Source organism: Paroedura picta, chromosome 1 (assembly GCF_049243985.1).
Source record: "Paroedura picta isolate Pp20150507F chromosome 1, Ppicta_v3.0, whole genome shotgun sequence".
NCBI lineage: Eukaryota > Metazoa > Chordata > Lepidosauria > Squamata > Gekkonidae > Paroedura > Paroedura picta.
This window is the reverse complement of record NC_135369.1, coordinates 48686122-48708936: the sequence shown is the minus strand read 5'-3', so window position 1 is coordinate 48708936 and position 22815 is coordinate 48686122. Positions and strand designations below refer to the sequence as shown.

The window sequence follows — 22815 nt, the reverse complement described above, 5'->3', positions numbered from 1 at the left end:
TGCTCTACAAGAGTAAAGGACAACAGAAAGAAACACACAAATTAGTGAAGTTACCAACATTTTTCTTACCAATGAATAACTAGAGTCATTGACCTCAATATGAGAGAATACATCAAAACAGAAGACTGTTAAAGTATAATTAAAATAAGCAATGCAGAATGATGCTCTAGAACACAATCTACAGAATTTCTTTAGGCATGTCCAGGAACGTCAATGTTTTTTCCTCTCCCTCTATGCTTCTACTTTGGTTTCAAATTTTGCTTAATCATGGTCAGAGCTAACACTGAAATAATGGAAAATTTTCAGGGGGTAAAAGCAAAGAAGGGAAGAAAGGAAGAATCTACAACTCTGAGCAGAAGCAGCACATGAAACTGCATGATTAAGCACAAATGAAAGGCTTAAAGCACAAATTATGAACAATTTTCCTATGCTGACAGAGACTAACTGAATGAGGAATGGCTTAGAACAGCTTCATATGACAGCTACACAGCCTTGCTATGGAACAAATCAAGGTGATGTAGTCTTAGAGCACACATATTTAACAATGGAACATCTCCAAATCCTAAATAATAGCACAACATTGCTAAATGTGTCAAGTCAAGTCACACAGTTCTCTGGATTTTAGCCTATGTTATCAAGCCCAAATTAAAGAACTCACCAGAAATAGTATTTATTTTTTATTTATATGTGATTTGTATACCACCCTCCTGGCAAGCTGGCTCATGGCAGTGAACAACAAAAGAACAATAACCAATAACAAAAAATAGGTTAATATTCTAAAACCATTTAAAACCACATTCCATAACTAGCAGCAGTATTTATTTAGTTTATTATATTTATATACCGCCCACACCCGAGGTCAGGGCAGTTTACACAAAACATAAAACAATACAAGGAACTTAGTTTTTCCATAATGTATAGATAACCACCACAATAATAATATTAACATTAATAACTGTAACAAAAGTAACTATAACAGGGAGACGACTGAAGATGGCGCCGTGCTAGCCCGATCTGCAACGGGCTCCCCAGCAAAAGCACCTGGCCGACCAGAGCAAGATACGCAAACGGCATCCTGAGGGTCCTACAGATCCGCGGAGACTAAGTTCTCCGGATCACTGCTACCTGTGCTGGGGGTCATAATGGTGTCCTTGTCATAAATAATCTTCTAAGCTTGGAACGACCAGCTGATAAAAGCCTGCACTTTCCCCAAACCATCTTTTTTTTTTCTCCAGCTTGAAAAGAGCAGAAGTCTGAGGAATGCAAAAACTGTGAGTTTTCTGTTTGATCTTCTCTCCTTCAAAGCCAGGCATTAGCCCCCCTCCTTTCACCCTAACCAATCTACAAGAGAATTCTTTCTAGGAATGGGAGGCAAGCCAGCTAAATACACTCGTTAAAGCTGACAACGAAAGAGCTTGAGAATTTGTTAATGAGAGCTCAGGGGAAGGTTCTGACAGAATACGGAGATTTTTTTAACTGATAACGTCTGATCACCCGAACTCTCGCGAGACGCAGTCACTGCATACTGCACATAGAAATGGAAAATCTAACAAACAAAAGCAACTTAGAGATACTTTGTTAAACAAAAGCAACTTAGAGATACTGAAAGTAGTCAAAAAGACTGAAAATGAAATGAAGAGCCTCAAGTGGCGCAGGGTGATAAGGTAGCAGAAATGCTGTCTGAAGCTGTTTGCCCATGAGGCTGGGAGTTCAATCCCAGCAGCCGGCTCAAGGTTGACTCAGCCTTCTATCCTTTCGAGGTCAGTAAAATGAGTACCCAGCTTGCTGGAGGGTAAACAGTAATGACTGGGGAAGGCACTGGCAAACCACCCCGTATTGAGTCTGCCATGAAAACGCCAGAGGGCGTCATCCGAAGGGTCAGGCATGACCCGGTGCTTGCACAGGGGATACCTTTACCTAGGAAAGAGCTCTCAGACAGAATCGACAGTTTGAAGAAAACAGCTGATGAAAACACAAATCAGCTGGCAACACACCAAACGAGAATCCAATGTCCGGAAGTCAAACAACAGGAGTGGGAGAGAACTTTGGAAACAGAACCCCAAGCTAGGAGCATTAAAATTAAAGACGTTCCAGAAGAATTTGGGAAAACAGATCTAAGGAAGGAAATCACAAAAAGCCCGGAAGACTACTCAGAGGAGGAAGAGATTCGGATTGATAAAGTATACAGAGTCTATTCAAAGGCGACTACACGCAAGAATCAACCAAGAGACACTTTTGGCCCTGACAGCAAGGTTGCTAGAAATACTCTATACAGAAAACATCAGGTGATACCGCTGAGTTGGGTGGATCAAGAAACACAAATACTTCAAGACCTGCTAGCAGATACATCATGGAAAAGAGCACAATTTCATTTTCTGCGACCACATGAAGAATGTGATGAACAGTGGAGCAGTTACTTGGCTTTTTGTGGGAAAGACAGCAGTAATTCTTAGGTTAGGGCCAATATACGAAGGGAACTGACTTTATATTACTTAAGATAATAATAAATATACTCTCATAATAGATTATACTCTAATATGTATTAGCAATTACTTTGCTAAGAAAGATGGTCATAACTTCTAGATTAGGACTAATATGTGATGGGAACTGAATATGTACGTTATAAGAGGATGGTAAACTATACTTTCACATGTATCAATAACTATTTGGTTAGCTGGTTGTCTCTTTTGCTTTACAACTTAAGCGATGGAATTGAGTACGTACTTTTTAAGATAAGAATGGATTGTGTTGTTACATGGGTTAATGATTATTCTGCCAGCTGGCTGTTTCCTTTTTTCCCCCTCTACTTTTCTGTAAATGCTTATATATAATAAAAATATATAATTTAAAAAAGTAACTATAACAGTGCAAACAGGTCCAGGGTGGAACACGAGTGGATTTCTGGGAGGGAGGGAGCAGGGGCCCTGTAGGTGTTCCTGGTTTCGCTTGGCTTCAACTGAATGCTTCTGTCAAGTAGAGGCCAGGACTGAAAACATACCATATGTGACACACAAAAGCTTCAGTAAAGCATGATGCTTTACAGTTCAAAAATAGAGGATAAAATAAAATGACATCAACATAAATCAGAAAAAATATTTGATTAAAAACACACACTTTTAACATGAAAATAGTATTGTAGTGATCTGGTCAAGTGGGGAAGGGATGATTTGTTTCAAATTCTTTGGTGAATTATATTGTTGAGGGATAGCAAAATTGCCCTTCTGAGATCTTGCATGAACAGAGCTCTGCTGATAGGAGAAACCAGGCAGCTTTCTCCTCTTCTTCTCCCTCTTTACTGCAGTCCACAAATCCATGTAAGTCCCATAACCCAGGGAAGGGCTGATAGGGGGAGAGGACAACAGAGATGATCTGTGGCCACTTTGCTTCTTGATCCAGTCCTCCAGTGTTGATCGTGAAAAGCATTTTGGCTAGATGAGCCAATGGTCTGGTTGATCCTTATATGCTGCTTTTCTCCATCAGAATGAGTCTCAAAGCAGCTTACATTCACTTTCCCTTTCCTCTCCCCACAACAGACACCCTGCAAGGTAGGTGAGGCTGAGGGAGCCCTGATATTACTGCTCGGTCACAACAGCTTCATCAGTGCTGTGATGAGCCCAAGGTCACCCAGCTGGCTGCATGTGGGGAAGCGCAGAATCAAACCCAGCTCACCAGATAAGAAGCCTGCACTCCTAACAACTACACCAAGCTCTTAAGTGGCAGCTATACATGTCTGTATGAAAGATACGAATGGAGCAATCTTATTCACCAATGGAGATCAGAAATCTGTTAGCTGGCAACACTATTTCATTCCATTACTATGACCTGTCACTAATATACCCTAGCAATTTAGCAGGAATACAGTAAAGCTGTTTGGATGTAATAGAAGGAACAAATCAACAGTGGTGGTCAATAACTTTTCCTATCTTTAACCTTTCCCCTGCCCGCTTCTTGAGTCAGTCTGTGGGGTCCTATTCAAAAGGTCCAAGTAGCTCAGCTCTAACTTCCAAGTATATGTGTGCAGCAAAGGTTGGGCCCCTAAAAGAAAATGCTTGCCACCATAAAAGAACCATTCACAGACACTGATGGGACCCAAGGCCAGGGCCTGTGAGGACCCTGCCTCCTCTTCCTCCAGCCAAGATCCCCCTTGGTTAGTGAGGTCTCACTCTTACTTTGGACTTAGTTGTTTTAATAGGCACCCTATTTTACAGTGGAATTTGAAACTTGGAGTATGTCATAAAGACACCCGAGTATAAGTATGACTCTCGAAAATCCCATGAGAGGAAGAGGAGTAATCTTCCCCCAGTTCAGGTTTCTCAATAACTTTTCAATAAAACTTCACTTCATTCTCAAGAGGACTTTTCAACACTAGAATATCCAAGCATATCTTTCCAGCCTAAGGAAGTTGCTATTTCAGTAACCAATGCCAGGTTCTTCTTATTTCATTTTTTAAAAACTCAATCAAGAGTCAATCAAATCATGTAATTATGCTCTATTCTTTTTCAGGAAATATCTTGACTCCCCCGACTTTTGTGTCAATGCAGATCTGGCTCACTTCAATCTGTTTAAAGTACCTTAGTCATATTGCCTCACCCCAGGCCCTTTGTGCTCATACAGATTAGTCCCACATAGCCTAATCAAGGTGTTTTCCCCACCAAAGTTTGACAGCAGTTAACTTTAAACAAGCTAGTGAGATGCAAATTTAAGTTGACCCAAACCAAAGTCAAGATGGCCCAAAACCCCTCCTATCCTAGGGATGTTCTGTCGATAAAGGAAGGACCACATGCCTCAGATCCCTGGTCCAGATGTCTGCTGGTCTGAACTCTGGTTTCCTGATGAGAATCCCTGGTGCACTGTGCCATTTTTTCTCATTGCTTAGCCAGCTCCTCACTTCTCATTGGACTGGCTGTATTTGCCATGGACCTCTCTAAACCTCAAACCAGGATTTCAGGTCATCTGTCCCTTCCCAAAAACTTTCCACTTTCCTCCCTTCTAGCTTTTGTATGTTCTCTTGTTGGGGTATGTGCACAGTTACTTAGGGTTTTCAGGTGCCCAATGTAGATTCTTTACATTTTTGTTTGTTTTATTTTATTTTGCGTACAATAATTTCTATTAGCTTATTTTTACAATCATTCTTTCTCACTCTCCCAATAATTTTATTTTGGGGTACCACTAACAAGATGTACTCTGATATACAGAGGCTACAAAGGCATTATTCTTTTCTGGAACCCTTTAAAAAGTTTATTTCCCATTCTCTGGCTCCAGTTTGGTTAACAGATATAAGTATCATAGTGGCTCTGATGTTTATTAATATTTTTTCAGTCCTATTAGTGCTTGACAGCTTTTCGTTAGCAAAAAATACACCATTAAGCTCTTTAGGAGAGGAATGTAAAAATAGAATCGGTGTTAGACAAACAATAGGAGGAAATCCACATAGCTTGCTGAATTTTACTATATCAGATCTAGTTAACTAACTCTGGGTCCATGTCAAAACCTATACAGGTACTAGAATCTTTGTTGGCACAAAAATGATTTGTCAGATGCTGTAGGATATCAGATCCAACCAGCATATGCTTTCATTTTTTTCTAAGTTGCCTCACATATTTGTTACTATAAAAAACTAAAGTTTCCTGAAGTCCCCGTCTTCGCCCTGGAGTGCCACCTATGGAAAAGTGACACTTCCATGAATATTTTATGCAGTGCACTACGGTGCAAATAATCAAATGTGAATTCCCTTTGAGCACTTAAAAATACATGCCAACAAGTCACACTAAATTAAAATCGCATCATCTGCTCAAGTTTGCCTTAGAACACTGCCTGATTTTTGCCCAGAACTGGCAAGTTTTAATCAAGAAAGAATTAATTACAATATAATTTTGTTCAATGCCTTTCAAATTCTGACAGACAGCTTATGCTTTATAAGATGTCAAAAACCATAATGAAAGCTACGTTAAAGTTACATCCCATCAGAGGTTCCATAATTAAAAAACTGTTTAATCTACATTATGAGAAAAATCTGCTTTCTTTCTTCTCTTTAAAATAGACACTAAAGCAAGTTAGGCTAACTGTGTAAAAATACATATAAATTCAAACTCTTACTGAATCATAGCAGAACATACATAAATCCCAGCAAAGTATACAGTCACAAATCCATCCCAGTTGGCCCCATTTTTTAAAATCATATAAATATTAAGGATTAAACATTAGGATGCAACTGCACACCGAGATTAAAAAGAATATAAAACAGACAATGTACCATGGGGGAAAGGGGTTCCCATGCAGACATTAATATGCCCCTCTAGGAGTCTGGTAGCTCTCCAGCCAAATGACCAGACTGTTTTCCACATCTTCTTCTTTCTCCCCCCATAAACAGTATCTTTGTTTTTATTATCTCTGCCGCTTGGACCATGATTTGTTTTTATCAGTTTATTTGGGGAGAAGGAATACTGATAAATTTAAGACATTTTCCTGTATATTAGGGGATCTGAAAATGTTTAGAAACTCGTACCCTCCCGTGTGTCCCTGTTTGGTAAATTTTATTAATTGGGCTTGGAAACAAACTGGAAACCAGTGCAACAGCTGTGAAGCAGGGAAAACATTATGCCTGCAGCAAAACACATTTTAAATTACGGCTGAGGTATTCTGTAGCCACCAAGGTTCTGAACCATTTCTGAAGACAGTCCAATGTAGAGTACTTAATGTGTAACAGTTGCCAGGACTACTATGTCCAGGAACAAACACAGTTGTTAGACCAGTCTAAACTGAAGAAAACTATCCTTAGCTACCTCCACTACCTGTTTCTTAAATTGCAAGGAAGGATTCAGTGGCACCTAAAGCTACAGACCATCTCTTTCAAGGTTACTCCCAGTCTCACAGCACCTCAGTCTTGGCCAGATTAAGCTTTAGTTCATTTGCTCACATCCATTTTTTCACCATCTCCAGATACCAATATGAATAATCCTGAACTCCAAATCTCCATGAATATAGTTGCAGAGGGTAGCCATATTGGACTGCTGCAGAACAGCTAGATCTGAATCGAGTAATACTTTAGGGACCAACAAGATTTTGGGGTACAAGGTTGTGAGAGTCAAAAGAAGTTTATAAACTCTCAAAAGCTTACCCCCCCCCCATTTTGTTGGTCTTGAAGGTGCCACTGGACTCAAAAACTAGCTGTTCCAAATCTCCAGATGACTTTGCTCACTGATTTCACATAGATTTTTCAAATCAGAGAGGACATTAGATACTCCATGAGCCAAAGGTACCCCAGAACCATGATCCCCCAAGCATTACTTCCTGGAATCTATTTGTCAAGTAGAAATGAAACTGTGGTTAAATGGTATCTCCCAGTTCCATCCTAGTGAACCAGTGCAGAAGGATACCATCACCAATGGTATCAAGAGCTACTAAACAGGCCAAAGGCACTGATATGGATACCCCTCCCTGTAACGTCTTATAGCAACTATTTATTTTGTTTTATTTGTGGCCCATCTTTGAGGCATATTATAAAATACAAAAAACAATCACACAGCATAAAATATCTCATTACCAATGCAACAGTACTAGGATTGCCTAGCTGGGCAACAAAATGAAAGTTTAAAAAAGGATGATGCCATACAAGGCAAAAAGTGGGTTTCAAAGATAATGTAATAAAAGAAAGGGGATAAGAGTTGGTCATTAGATCCCACTTTTCTCTACCCTAAGTTTCAAAATGCCTTACATCACCTTCCCTTCCTCTCCCTACGACAGCACCTTGTGAAGTAGGTGAGGCTAAGAGAACTATGACTAGCCCAAGGTCACTCAGCAGGCTGTGTGGAGGAATGCGGAATCAAGTTAGCTCTCCAAGTTAGAGTCCATGGCTCTTAACCACTACACCAGTGGCCAAACTGCGGCCCTCCAGATGTCCATGGACTACAATTCCCATGAGCCCTTGCCAACATTTGCTGGCAGGGGCTCATGGGAATTGTAGTCCATGGACATCTGGGGGGCTGCAGTTTGACTACCCCTGCACTACACCGTGCTGGCTCTCAATAAATCTCGCAATAGAGTACAATCCTATCATAACTCATTCCAAACAAGACTATAGACAAGGGGTAGTCAAACTGCGGCCCCCCAGATGTCCATGGACTACAATTCCCATGAGCCCCTGCCAGCGAACGCTGTCCATGGACATCTGGAGGGCCGCAGTTTGATTACTCCTGCATAGACTGTGGTTCAAAAAAATCTACAGAATAAAGACAGAGAGAGAGAGGGGAGATCTCTCTAAAAACCTGTAGGAAGCCCCAAGTTTGGAGAAAAAGCTGAACTTTAAAGGATGAAATGATTTAAAAAATTAAAACCCTGCACACTGGTAGATTAAATCCCACTAACATAATAATGATACTAACAACTCTCATAGCTATAAGAAAATAACGTCCACTGAGACTATGTTTGAGATCTCAGGATCATCTCAAGGACTGCTATACAAGAGGTTCCTGTGGCTAGGGAGGAAAGGACAAAGAGGAAGCGCATCTTCCCTGCCTTGATGGCATGCAGCTGACAACTTTGTGCTCCGTCAGAAACCTGGGAGTGATCTTCAATGCCTCCCTTACAATGGCTTAGATCAGTGGTCCCCAACCTGCGGGGACCATGGCCGCAAAAGCCATGGCGCCGGGCCGCGGCTCCCTCTCCCCGCCCCCCCCCACAGTAAAAAACTTCCCAGGCCACAAGCTTGCGGCCCGGGAAGCTTCTTACTGCGGGAGGGCGGGGAGAGGGAATCAGGGCTGGGCTGCGCCCGTGCGGGCCGCTCCCGCTCGGCCCGATCCGTGGGCGCGGCGCGCGGCTGCGGCCCGGTGTGCGGGCGTGGCCCGCGCGGGTGCGGTCCCCGCGGGCTGGGCCCGGTGCCCTGCCAGTCCCCAGCCTCATAAAGGTTGGGGACCACTGGCTTAGATCATGAATGTAGCATGCCAAGCATTCTTTCACCTGCACATGTTGAAGCTACTAGCACCCTATCTGACACTATCTTAGCCACAGTCATCCATGAGATGGTCACCTCCAAGTTAGACTATGGTATCTTGCTATATGTTGGTCTACCCTTTCTCCTGACTCAGAAACTGCAGCTGGTACAAAATGCAGTTGCTCAAGTCCTTACCAGGACCCCATGGAGGGTCCATACGCAACCTATCCTCCAAAAGCTGCATTGGTTGCCAGTTGAATTCCAGATCAGGTTTAAGGTTCTGGTCTTAATCTTCAAGGCCCTATGCAATCTGGGCCCTGCATATATAAGGGACTGCTCTCTCCGTATGCCCACAGAAGAATGCTAAGATCATCAAACACAACCAGGGCTAGGGTTTTTTTGGCCGTGGCCCCAACCTAGTGCAACAAACTGACAATTGAGACCTGTGCCCTGAAAGAACTACCAAAGTTCCACAGGGCCTGCAAAGTGGTAATCTTCCACCAGCATTTTGTTGAGGCTAGAACAAGCTACCAGCTAATATATAGCCAATAAAATCTATGCTCCCTGCTCTGTTAATCTCCAGGCCATTTATTATCATTCCCACCATTAAACTGAATACCCAAGATATAATGTGGAAAAGGGCAGATTAATAAATAGGCAGAAAACAGAGCTTTTACAGTTTTATTACGGTTTTAACTGCAATATTATAATATGCTGTGTGGAATATATGCTGTAAATCATGCCAAGCCTGCTTGTGGGGAGGGGTAGTCTAGAAACCTAATAAATAAACAAACACTGCACAGTCATCCATCTTTGGTTTCTTTAAAGCAAAGCTGAGGGGAGAAGGAAGCAGGAACATACTTCAAGGCCAAAACACCTCCAGAAAAGCATCTGTCCTCCCCATCCCATCATGTCCCCTGATGGAGCAGGACTTGCCAGAAACTGGCCTGGTAGTGATCCCAGCAGATTCATTATCCACATTTTAGTTGGGCCTGTTGACTACCACTGGAAGATGCCCTCTGCAAGTCTTTTTTGGTCCTTTACTTAATCCCTTATTAATATGTCCTCCTGAATAAAAGTTGGTTTTTGTATCTCATTTCTAAAAGCAGCCTGAGAAAACTGTAACTAGCCCAAGATCACCCAGATGGCTGCATATGGAGCAGTGGGGAAACAAACTCAGTTCTCCAGATTAGAGACCTCGGCACTTAACCACTACACCCACCACACATCACTGAACATTAATGTTTTGAGGATTCTGTAAAAACAATGTAAGTGTATGAGCCTTTCTGATCTCCTCAGGCAGACCATTCCAGAAGATGGGTCCACAACAGATAATGCTTCTAATAGATCACCAATACTTAAATTAACAGAAAATGGAACTACTTAGGAAATACAATTGCAAAGGTTTTGTTTTAATTTTTTAAAGTTTATATGATATATATGTACATACACCCCACTAAACAGACTACAGAATTATTGGCTCTGCATAGATTTCTAGTAGCAGAAGAAGAGTTGGTTCTTATATGCTGCTTTTCTCAACCAGAAGGATTTTCAAAGCAGCTTACATTCGCCTTCCCTTTTCTCTCCCCACAACAGACACCCTCTGAGGTTGAGAGAGCCCTGATATTACTGCTTGGTCAGAACAGCTTTATCAGTGCTGTGACGAGCCCAAGGTCATCTAGCTGGCTGCATGTGGGGAAGTGTGGAAACAAACCTGGCTCACCAGATTAGAAGATGCTGCTCCTAACGACTATACCAATCAGGCAAGTATTTGTGGTCCCTGTCTAAATAGACAGTATGGCAGATTAATACCTATGGCTTCATACCTATGAAGGCCTACTTTCTTTTTGAGTTGGAATTCTACCTTGTGGATCTCTTTCTGGCAAGTAATAAGATTTAAAGAGGAACATTGTTGGTTTTCACATAAAATCCAAACCTGAATGCTGGGAAGGACCTGTACATAAAACAAATATTTTTGTTCTTTTTAAAGGAAGTATACCACAACAGGAGTTTAATTACCTTATCTTTTCAAATTTTGCTAAATTAGAAAAACAACCACTTTTTCAGATGTTCTAACAATCTTGCAAAATTTGCTTGCAGTGTCAACCCGGATTTAAATTCAAAATCCTTTTGTCCGCTACTCTCTCGGTAAATCAAATTTGTATATATTTTATGATATTCCTCAAATTTTTCAGCTTCCCATTTCACAAGCTGGGTTTCATTCCACCATTTCCTGTGATATATCATACATGTTAATTCTATCATCAAAATAGCAGTGGACAACAATATGCATTAAACCTGTCAGAAGGAAGAACATTTACATCGATGACACTACGCTGAATGCAATGCTCAAAGCTCATACATTAAGGAACACTGAATAGCTAAAAGAGTATTAGATGTTCCTGGTATGCACAGCTGGAGCTTTCACACTTGTCTTTCATAGCTGCGAGTTCAAGTGAAACGTTTTCCCAGATTCATTATGGAACTTTCATGAGCAGAACATTCATTCATAGAAAAAGATTTTTCTGTAAGTTGGCTGAACCTTCATTATTCCCTCCTCCTGTATCGTCAGCTGCTATTTTTGGGGCTTCTGGGGGTAAGGACAGACTTGTAACATGAATAAGTTCACCATTGCCCCAACAACCACTGAAGATTAAATCCTTCCTTGTTTGTCCTTGTCACTCTCCTCTCCAACAGCTGTACAAATGCTTCCATGTCCTGAGTCTACCAAGCAAGAGCTAAAGCATTTTGTTAGGTAACAGAAAAACATTTCTTTGCATGTAAACATCTATATATATTCAAAACCATTTTTTCCATGGATATTATAGAACTTTTAATAAATATTATGAACCAAAGTCTATTTCAGCAATACTTTGGGTTTTTACGGTACTTATGATAATGTTCCAGTATTGAAACTCTACTCAGAGACAACTTGAGAAGTACTCAAAAGTATCATCAGGGACCTAGAGAGTTAACAAGAACAGAATATTGTTTTTTTAAAGGTTTCTCTAAAAGGGGTTGACACACATTTATAGCCAGAAACAATTAGGGAATACTTGTTTCAGCATTTCTTCTAAACTGGAACGTGACTGTATATTTAAAATAAAATTGCAATATGAAGCCTGCTAAAAGCACTTTTTTGTTGTTTGTGCATTTTGTTTGTCACCCAATGTCACACTAACAACTCTGCATCTCATTCTAAAGCACATTATACTGTGAGATAAGATGAAAAAGACAGTTTTTAATTTCCCCAAGGGGGAAGTACTTCTGTTAAAAGCATCTTTTTATGAGACCACTCTTTCTGAATTACCAGTAATGCAAACCAAAGAATTAGATATTGTACTTTAAAATTTAATATTTGTTCAATTCTTATTCATATCCTATAGACATCCCCATGTGTAACAGGGAAAAGTGTGTGCTAAATGCTTAAACCTACTTAAAAATCTGGAGATTGAACATTTCAGACCTTCAATCAGCGTGCTGTCAGGTCATGATCGCTCATTCAACAATGGTGGTTTTTTACCTTTATTACTGTAACTAAGCTCACATTTAAATTATCACTGTACAGGAGTAAAAAACTCTCATCTCCATTTTTTCAACTTTTACACCAACGCTGCACAATGTACCTGATTTTTTAGAAGATTCTTTTGTTTGCAGTATCAATGTCTTTCAAGAATAGAAGATCAGACACACATACAGCCAAGGATACACTAACTCATCAAGAACCTTGGCAACAATTGAACAAAAACAATTCTCACTCATTGTCAAACTCTATGTTTAAGAATATTAATGCAATGGCATAATAAAGCAACAATAAAAAAAAACCTTTGCAAAAGATAGATTTCTGCATCCACAACAATATGGTGCTTTTAGGAGGCTGCTTGTATTGTAACGTGGGTAAATAATTCTTCTAGTCTTCAGATTTATTCTCGACTACAGAGCTTGTGCATTAAAACATTAATCAGGGATATAACTGGGAAAACTAACCTTGAACATTTTTTGTTTTCTTGTGTTTAGTCAGCAATGGCCAGAAATAGTGAGGTCTGATAGGTAAGCCTTCTTTTTTCATTATCTTCATCAGGTCAATTGCTAGAGCTAAAAAGACAGAAAAAAACAGGGTTAAAAAACAGGAGACCAAGCAGAAAATTTGCTGAACAAATCTTGGAGGTAATTTTTAAAGTACCCTCTTTCTTTAACTCCAATGCACTGTGCAGAGTAAACTGTAGGGGTGTACCATGAAGGTTGTCTTCTTTCAACTCATCACAGAATTGTTTCAGCTTTGCTGCTGGCTAGAAGGAAATTAAGATTTAACAATTTAACACGATATATCACTAGTCAACTGACAGAGGGAAAAGGCTGCTTCAATTACTCTTTAGAAGCAAATACTGTCTCTTTTTACAAAACCCAACAAATTCCCCCAAGCAGATCCACATCCATGGCCAAGTTTTACCAATAACAACTGCATGACAAGGAGCCAGCTGGCAGAGAAGGCTTAATAAGAAATCGCAAAGTCAGCACCAGGAAGCCAGATACTAATGATGTTGGACAGGCTAGCCACAGAAAAGATTGTCAGTGCCCAGAACTCCACATTAGAGTAACTTCTAGTTCTGAAGAGAAGCAATGTAGTCACTACAGAACTATTCACCTAGCAGTCAAAGGAGTTAAGATTTAAAAAGTGTATGCTCCAAATGAGCAGCAACAGATTTTTTTAATGAAAAAGAATGTTTACCAGAAGGAAGAATGTTTACCAGAAGCATATTGTTACAAGCTCTCTTTAGAACCATGCATAGGAAGGAGGGAGCTTTATGATGACCTATGAGCTTCATGGCTGAGGGAGGATTTCGACCCAGGTCTCCAAGTCCTACTGCACCTCACTGCTCTCCAGACCATTAGTTTACAGGTTCTGTAAACTAATAAAATAATAATTTAAAAATCCATTATAGGTCCGCAGGGACCTTTCCATCTTCCGCAGGGCCTGCAAAACAAAGCTCTTCCACTAGGTCTATGGTCGAGGCTGGGTTAGTGCAGGAAGAGCAACTGGGGTTCCCCTGATGCCAACAACGAATATAATTTCTGACTTGTCTCTCCTTTCTCCTCCTTCTCATAGAAGGGTAGGGAGGGGTTGAGGGTTCCGCCATTTTGCTGCTGTGATTGTTGTGTTGTGGATGTTGTGGTAGTCCATTTTAATGGGTTTTAAGCTGGACTTTTGTAAATTGCTATGAGCCACCCGGGAGTGGTGGTTAATAAATTGAAATGATAATAATGATAATAATGATGATGATAATGATAATGATAATAATAATAATTTCACATACCTTTCCCATATTTACACAATGCCGTAAAAAAAAGTTGCCACGGTCTGTATCATTTCCATCCTGGGCATCCAATGACATTGTGGGAAATGACTTCAGAATTTGAAAAGCTGTGTCTTCTAAGCCTTCTGTAATTAAGCTGAGACTAAGATTCATAGCATCTAAATTTTTAATTGAAGAAAATATATCATTATAAAAGGCTCTTGAGAGAGTCACTGTGGATTTAAAAATCTTTAAAGCCCTTATAGCATGTTTACTAAAACAAGTCCCACTGTAGACAATAGGCTTACCCATAGGTAAATTACTGCAGACTTAATATACTTTTGGGTGTAAATTCATGAAGCAAATCACAGCAAATAAGGAAACAACTATATTCCAGATATGATGACATCATGGACAATAGGTGAATGCAATAAACATTTATCAAATTAACATCTTTATGCACCTTCTGGCTCAACTGGTGCGGAGTTATGGGCTGGGTTGCCATCAGTATGCTGATGACACTCAGCTCTTTCTCCTCATGGATGGCCGCCCGGACTCTCCCCTGGAACCATTCACCAGATGTTTGGAAGCAGTGGATGGCTCGAGCAGAGTTGCCTGAAACTCAACCCCTCCAAGACAGAGGTCCTGTGGTTGGGTCGTAGGGGAGCAGACCAGGAAGCGCGCTTGCCCTCTCTGGCCGGGATGCCATTTAAGATCACGTCTCAGGCCAGAAACCTGGGGGTGACCATGGATGCCTCACTAACACTCGAAGCACAGGTCAAAGAGGTAGCTGGCCAGGCATTTTTCCATCTCCGCCAGGCTCGGCTACTAGCGCCCTATCTGTCCTCTGAACACTTGGCTACAGTGATCCATGCGACGGACACCTCCAGATTAGATTTCTGTAATTCGCTCTACACTGGCATGCCTTTGGGCTTGATCCGGAAACTGCAACTGGTCCAAAATGTGGCTGCTACATCTTGGAGGGCACATATCCAGCCACTGCTGAGGCAGCTGCACTGGCTACCGGTTATCTTCTGGATCAGGTTCAAGGTTTTGGTTTTGACCTTCAAGGCCATCTGTGGTCTGGGCCCAATGTATATGAGGGACCGCCTATTGCCCTATGCCCCCCGCAGGGCCTTACGCTCTGCGGGGGCTAACCTATTGGTCATTCCCGGTCCCAAAGAAGCTTGCCTGGCCTCGACCAGGGCCAGGGCCTTTTCGGTCCTGGCCCCAATCTGGTGGAATGAGCTCCCAGAAGAGCTGCGGGCCCAGCGGGAATTGTCATCATTCCGCAGGGTCTGCAAGACAGAGCTCTTCCGCCAGGCTTATAGTTGAGGCCGGGCGGTAAGAAGATCTAGCCCCCTTCACAAATGTGACGGTTGCGTCTGTCATCTGGCCCCTCCCTTTCCCTTCCTAATGGGTGTGGAATTGGGTTAGTTATATTGAATTTTGCTGCCATTCTTGTCTTAACTTTTGTATTAATTTTATTATGTTTTATTGTGCTTTTATTGTTTTAGGGGATTGGTTTTTATGTGACCCGCCTTGAGCCTCCTGGGGGACGCGGGATAATAATAATAATAATAATAATAATAATAATAATAATAATAATAATAATAATAATAATAATAATAATAATAATAATAATAATAATAATAATAATGTGTGTGTGTGTAAATCACCAAGTCTTGTGGCTGAGTATATCACTTATTCTTATAGTTTTCATTGAGACATTAAGCATTGCTAACATGGAAACTCAAAGATAAGCAATTTAGGACAACTCAAGAATGCTGATAGTGCAAGAAAACCAGATTGTCACATAACTACAGAAAATTAGAGAAAAAAAACAATTACTTAGTACGTATTGTGCCTATTTATTCTCATATGTTGCAAAATCATAAAACAGTTTGCAATTGTTTAGGTTCCTACATTTTAATACTGCCAAGACTAAATAAATCATGGTCATGATTAAGCTACAAATAAAATAAGTTTATGAAGATTTTATAAACTTAGACAAGTTCAATAAAAGCATTTATTCAACACTGCACCACATTTTTATGAATTAACAATAATACAAAAGTGCTATTTTATGTTCAACGTTTTTTACCTGAACTTAACAAATAAAGTAAATTGCCATTAAGCAGCTGTAAACAGAATAATATACTGAGCATACTTTCTTGAATTATTACCTGGAATGTATCCTCTGTCACATTTCATCTTCTCCAAAATATTTTGCACATATTGAGGATACCCAGACTTAGCAAGAGTATTAATGATGCTCATCAAGTCCCTGTCCAAAAGCTGATTATCAGTGTTTTCAATCTTTTCTAGTGTCTGGAACAGCAGAACAAATATAATATTAAATACCTTCACAGCTCATTATTATCATTATAATTCTATAATCACCACAATATAACATTCCGGTCTACAAGAAGGCACTTGGATTGTCTCCTCTGAAAAGGATATGCCCAAAGGGATGGAACGTAGAGTGATCTGGTTCACAGAAAAACTGTACTGATATTAAGTTTTTATAATTTCCTGCAAACATCTCTGGGATGTATTCCAAAAGCTATTCATTGGAATTACAACACAGTGACAGAGATCCCCCCTCAAATAGCAAGTATGCTCCTTCAAAGTGGTGATTACAATGCTGATTTTAGGCAGAAGAACAGCTATGAAGCCATGTCTATTACCTTTTCTATTTTGTTTATGTCACCTTTCTCCGCATAGGCATTCAGTAACGAGACATAAGTATCTGGACCAGGTTCAATTCCCGCATCGTTCATCACGGAAAGGATATTTTCTGCGTTACCTATATCTCTAAATATTTTAGTGAAAAAAAACATATTTCAGAGATATACACACCAACATTAATAATACAACAATAATACAAACATTAAGTACGAATCAAGCTTACTTCACTCCTTCCCATTCTATCTAAAACATTTTTATCCTGCTTCTCCAGCAAAGTACTTGATGTGGCTCACAGACACTGAATCTATTATATTTTAAAACAGCACCACAAAAAATATTTCATAGGCTAAACAACCTGGTACAAGCCAAGACAAAGTTACGGAGGGTGTGGGGAGAGGGGGACAAATCTTTTAAAATCTATTAAAAGCCAGTTGAGAGAAAAAAAAGTCTTGGCTTAGATGTGGAAGACCCCATGATGACATCCAATTTTAGGGAGAGAGGGAGGCCACTACAAAACTGAAGAGCAGCCACTGTGAGGACTCTATACCACATGACTGCTTACTTCAATGCAGAAGGCTGGGGCAAGGGAAGAGACAGAGAAAATCAATGTCCAGGGGCAGGGTGATAAGTAACCAGGACCACAGCTGGGTAGTGTTCCATACATTTAAGCCAGCAAACTGGGTGCAAAAAAACCAAAACAAAAGCTTCCAAAATAAACAACAACAGCAACAACAAAAAACCCAAACAGGCAGCTAGTGAAAATATTTTATCCAATATGAAATTTTGCTGTTTCAATAAAACAGCTGCAGAAAAAAATAGGAGATCAAACAAAGAAAAAAGACTGGCAAGATTGTACCTAGGGACTGTTACTTGCAGAATAAGAAAAAGAAAAGAACTAGACAAAAAGGGCTGTTCCAAAAGGTTGGTAAATCATAAGAAAACAAAGTGTCTGCCTCAGAAGTCCTGTGAGGACACAATACCTCCACAGCAGACAGGTAGCAAAACAAGAAACTGTACAACCTTAAGAAATTTGTATGACCAGATCTCTAAATAATATACATGGTTTCATACTGTATAATTACATTCCATTAATATGAAGCAGAAAATTATTACCCAGATCTTGCATGGCCTGTCACAAGCGTACTGAACACAGTTTCTGTGATTGGGAGTTCTTTACTCTTCATGAAACCAAGAATCTGGCTGTAGAATGAAAAACAAAGTCATCTATATTCTTCTTTGGAACATATAAGAAAACCAATATTGCATTTTATATTCTGAATTGATAAGTATTTACATAGAGGGTTAATTCTGAAGATCTGCAATACTGCATGTTATCTATTTGACACAGCTCACAAATTTTAGATTTGATTTCAAGTTTAACATCTTTAAGGTGTATTTAAGCTGTAAAATATTTAAATACTACCTGGCGCCATCAATATCTCCCTTATTGCAATAGGAAGAAATCAGTCGCTGATACGTGACCTGCAAAACAAAGTGAAAATTAAAAATGCTATTTATCAATACTAGTAAGAAATGTATGATGCAGTTATGAAACACTTACTCGATTGGGCTGAATATTAGCATCTTCCATTTTTGTTAAAAATTCAGTTGGAGAGAATGTGTGTTCGTTCTGAAGGTAGACTTTAAGCAAAGCATTGTAATGGCTTACATCATAGACAACACCTAAAGAAAAATTATAAAATACAAGAATAATTCAGACTCGATATGATAAAATAATTGGACACAACAAAGATTATAAACACAATGACAAATACAGAAATTGAGACAGTGAACTGTCTGGAAATGTATGCAGTTGCATCTAGCAAGCTCCCATAGTGAGAATTCTTGTAATTCAAATCCTGAAACATTCATGCTGACTAAAGGTATTTCAACATACTGCATGATAAATTTACAATGACGGAAAACGTCATGTTATTGAGTGATTTCAAGATGACATATTTTATGCTTGATATCAAAGATTTACTTCCTAAGAGAACCTTATGAACTTTTACTATTGCTAGAACTATTACTAGTAGTATTAACTGCCCCCCAGCTATTGCACAAAAATTCATCTAATGATTTAGTGACATATAAAACTGCATTCAACTAAGCTCCTCAATATGTTAACTTTTTACTTGAACAACAAAAAGACTTAGTTTTGCTAAAAGCACCCCTAGATGTCAGCATAGCTCTCAGAATAAAAAAATGCAGGCACAGAAGAGCTGAATACAATATATTACAGTATCACTAAAATCCCATTAACTTTTATCTAATAAGAATATACCAAGAATTAAAACAGCCATATATTTTCCGTCCAAAGCAGAGTAGTCATACCCAGATCTTTTAGCTTGGTCCATATGGTGTGGACAAGTTCGGTTCGATCTTGTGGATGCAGCTCAGGCAACAAGGAACCACAGCTTCTCAAGAGCAACAGGGCCTGGTTACTACTTGGATACCCTGAAATGGAACAATATATTTAATGAAATACTATAAGCAGGCCACTGAATTAATCTATGACTTAAACTTTTAAAACTCTAGATCTAGCTTAGCTTTATAAACTTGAGGTCAAAGCATCCACATTGTCCCTTAGCAGTGGGCAATAAAAGCAGCAGCTCTAGCTCAAGCTTCTGGCCCACTTGGATGGCCAGAAACATTTCTATTTATAGGCATTTATTTTTTTTTTTTATTTTTTTTTTTATAATGATTTTTTTTATTTTCATAAAGATAGAAATATAATCATCATTTGAGAATATACGACCCCACATTGACTCCACAGTGATATAAACTTTTGCCCAAAACTCTAAGAGCCATGAGTCTAAGAGCCATCCACATTTCCACTACATTAAAAAAAGGCCTGTTTAGATATACAAAAGAAAAGTTATTATTAATCAACTTACTTGTGAGATCGTAGACCTCACATTAACTGCTTGATACAATCTAAGAGCTATCCTAGCAGATATTTCTAGGTTTGAGTTAGATGCTTAACATTAAACATTTCTTATAGCACAGTATGAGTTTTGGCCCTGTATCAATACCCTGATGAAGGGAGAGGAAAGTAGGGCTTTGCCTTAAAGATGTACAAAGAAAAAAAATTACAAAAGGATTTCATAATTTCTCCTTATCCTTAATACAGATACATCTACAAACCATTTATACTTGACCCATTCTAAGAGCCATCCTGACAGGTATAAGTTGAGAGCTTTGCATTTTCTACAGATCAATATGAGCTTTGGCCCTATAACAATACACCAATAAAAAAAAATAATAATAAGGGGGGAAAGCCCCATTTTATATTTCCAACGCTAACGATTATATTACCTATATGCCTACTAAGAAAAAGAAACAAGAGAGAAAAAAGGCACTGCTTCCCCTTTTTCATAAAAATAGCAATGTAGGATACAGTATATGTAGTTAATACAGAGAATAATAAGATTTCCAGGTTTAGATTAAATGCTTAACATTAAACATAGAACAATATAAGCTTTCAGTCTTCTATAGCTTCTCCTTATCCTTGGTTCTGATACATCTACAAAACAATTTATGCTTGACCCATTCTAAGAACCATCCTGACAGATATATTTTCAGATTTAAGTTGAAAGCTTAACATTAAACATTTTCTACAAGTCAGTGTAGGCTTTAGTCCTAGGACAATACCCTAATAGAAGAAAGAAAAAATAAGGGGGCGGGAACCCCATTTTACATTTTCAGCACTAATGATTATATTACCTATATGCCTACAAAAGAAAAGAGACAAAAAAAAACAAGAGAGAAAGAGACACTGCTTCCCCTTTTTCATAAAAATGGAAATATAGAATACAGTATAACATTAAACATAAAACAATATGAGCTTTCGGTCTTCTTAAGGGGGTCTCATCTCGAGGCTTGCTACATCTTGTCGTTCCCGTAAAATTATATTCTGTCCCATTGGCCTTTGGCGTAGAAAGTGCAGTTGTACTCTTTCCCGCAGAATATGCATCGATAAATCTTGAGGCCGTTGCACCTCCTGGACTCCAGTATCAATACAATTTCCCCCCCAGAGAGATCCTTTAAATCGGTTACTTTCACTGCAGATCCATATTTCTTTTGATTGATTTTTGTACACTGTTGCTTTGAGATGGCTGTATGTCTTTTTAAAAAGGGTGTCCTTATCTGGGCTGCAGAACTCCGGCATCCCATTTTCCGTCTCCAGAATTTCAGATTTCTCTTCTACTGTTGGTTTTCCACCTTGTTTAGAGCTGTCATCAGCCACTGTTATTGATCCATTATTCCTGTTAAAGACGTCTTCCTTGGCATCTTGGATCTCCTTGAAGATATGAATTTCAAATTTCTCTTCTGCTGTTGGTTTTCCACCTTGTTTAAAGCTGTCATCAGTCACTGTTATTGATCCATCATTCCTATTGAAGACTTCTTCCTTGCCATCTTGGATCTCCTTGGAGATATTTTTGATCAATCCATCTAAAAATACTTTGTAATCTTGGGTTTGTATCTCTATTAGATGAGCCAATCTTTTTAACATAGACATGATTTTGACTTTAAAAAAAAACCGGCCCCAAACAATTTTACAAGTGGCCAGTAGAGGTCCTCTGTTTTATCCTCTAATGTTCCGGTACAGGCATATGACGTATTGAAGGCAGAGATTCTCGTGCTGGCACAGAGTTCTCGTGAGATTTTCCCATTCACAGCTTATCTTATCTTCGAAAACCAAAACAATTACAATAAGAGCTTTTGCCAATTAATTCGAGTTGATTTGAGTCCTTCTTCTGCTTAGTTAGGAGAATTAGCCTGCCTCTTAACGAGGTGGCTTCGGGCAGAGCAGAGTAAGAGGAGGGGGGAAACAAAGGGCTTTGATGCAGGAAGAGAGACAGAGAAAAAAAAAAGCGAGAGATACTTGCAGTAAATGATGTTTTGGAACTCAGCCGATGTCCTCCCCTCAGTTCAAAGCGTTCATTTGGGGTAAATCAACATGTAGGGTTGAAGCAGATACTTTAAGATTAAAGAAAGAAAAGAAAGTCCGAGGTAGAAAATGGCAGTCGTCCTCTGGACCTGGAACGCTGACAGCCTATAATCCAGGGAGATATACTCCCTAAAGGATTGGAGACGGCCCCAAGAACTTCCTGGGTAGAAAGGTGAGGTGGGGTTTGCGTACCCCTCCTCTTTTCTGCCAATTGCTTGCACAATTGACCCCTGTCAGGCTTCAGAGATAGCAGAGCAGATGCCCTGCCACCCTCTCAGGACGACATCTTTAGCCACACCCCTATTTATAGGCATTTATTAATGCACATTTGGTGAGATATATTTGAACAAAGCTGTCCCCTCTAGTTTTAACGTAATGCCATATAATGCTTTGGTACAATGAATCAAAAATTTGTGCTCCTCTTCTCCATGCTGAGATTAATTTAACAATTTCCACTTGGGCACAAATCACAGTTTGCTGGTTGGAAACCAGCTTCTATCAGTATCTTGCACTTCTGATTTGGATGGCAAGAACAAACCATTAGTAGCAGCTTGAAGAGAAAATAATTAACTGGTGCTGGGGGGAAGGAGAAAAGAGGCATGCAAGCCTAAGGCTCAATGATGTAATGGTTAGTCATTACGTATAAATCACCATATTATATTCTTTGTGTGTCAACAAAACTTTTACATGGTTTGGGGGAACTATTATGTTCTTTGTGTCATCGACAGAACTGGCTTGGGGGAACTAGTTGCTTGTTTCAGAATACTGCATATGTGAAGCAAAATATCTAAAGACTAGTTAAGGCTTAATGAAAGGGTAACTATGAGAAAGCAACCCAAAAAAATACACCCAAAATTCATATAAGACATTGATTTTCTCCACATTGCCTGTGTTTTTTTTAATTTCATGGCTCAAAAATTGCCAAAATTTTCATAACTCTATAGCTA

General features: G+C 39.4%; 1 protein-coding gene across 1 annotated transcript in view; it reads right to left on the bottom strand.

The window, feature by feature from the left end:
* The window catches only part of LRPPRC (leucine rich pentatricopeptide repeat containing), a 151426-nt gene that overhangs the window by 106104 nt on the left and 22507 nt on the right, over window positions 1-22815 (bottom strand). Inside the window, exons 3-11 of the mRNA XM_077337524.1 lie at window positions 19249-19371; window positions 18476-18597; window positions 18338-18396; window positions 18028-18114; window positions 16914-17040; window positions 16410-16554; window positions 14245-14402; window positions 13113-13218; window positions 12917-13024 (exon numbers count right to left, since the gene is read on the bottom strand). Coding sequence (XP_077193639.1) covers window positions 12917-13024; window positions 13113-13218; window positions 14245-14402; window positions 16410-16554; window positions 16914-17040; window positions 18028-18114; window positions 18338-18396; window positions 18476-18597; window positions 19249-19371 — 1035 coding nt within the window. The remainder of the gene's footprint in view (window positions 1-12916; window positions 13025-13112; window positions 13219-14244; window positions 14403-16409; window positions 16555-16913; window positions 17041-18027; window positions 18115-18337; window positions 18397-18475; window positions 18598-19248; window positions 19372-22815) is intronic.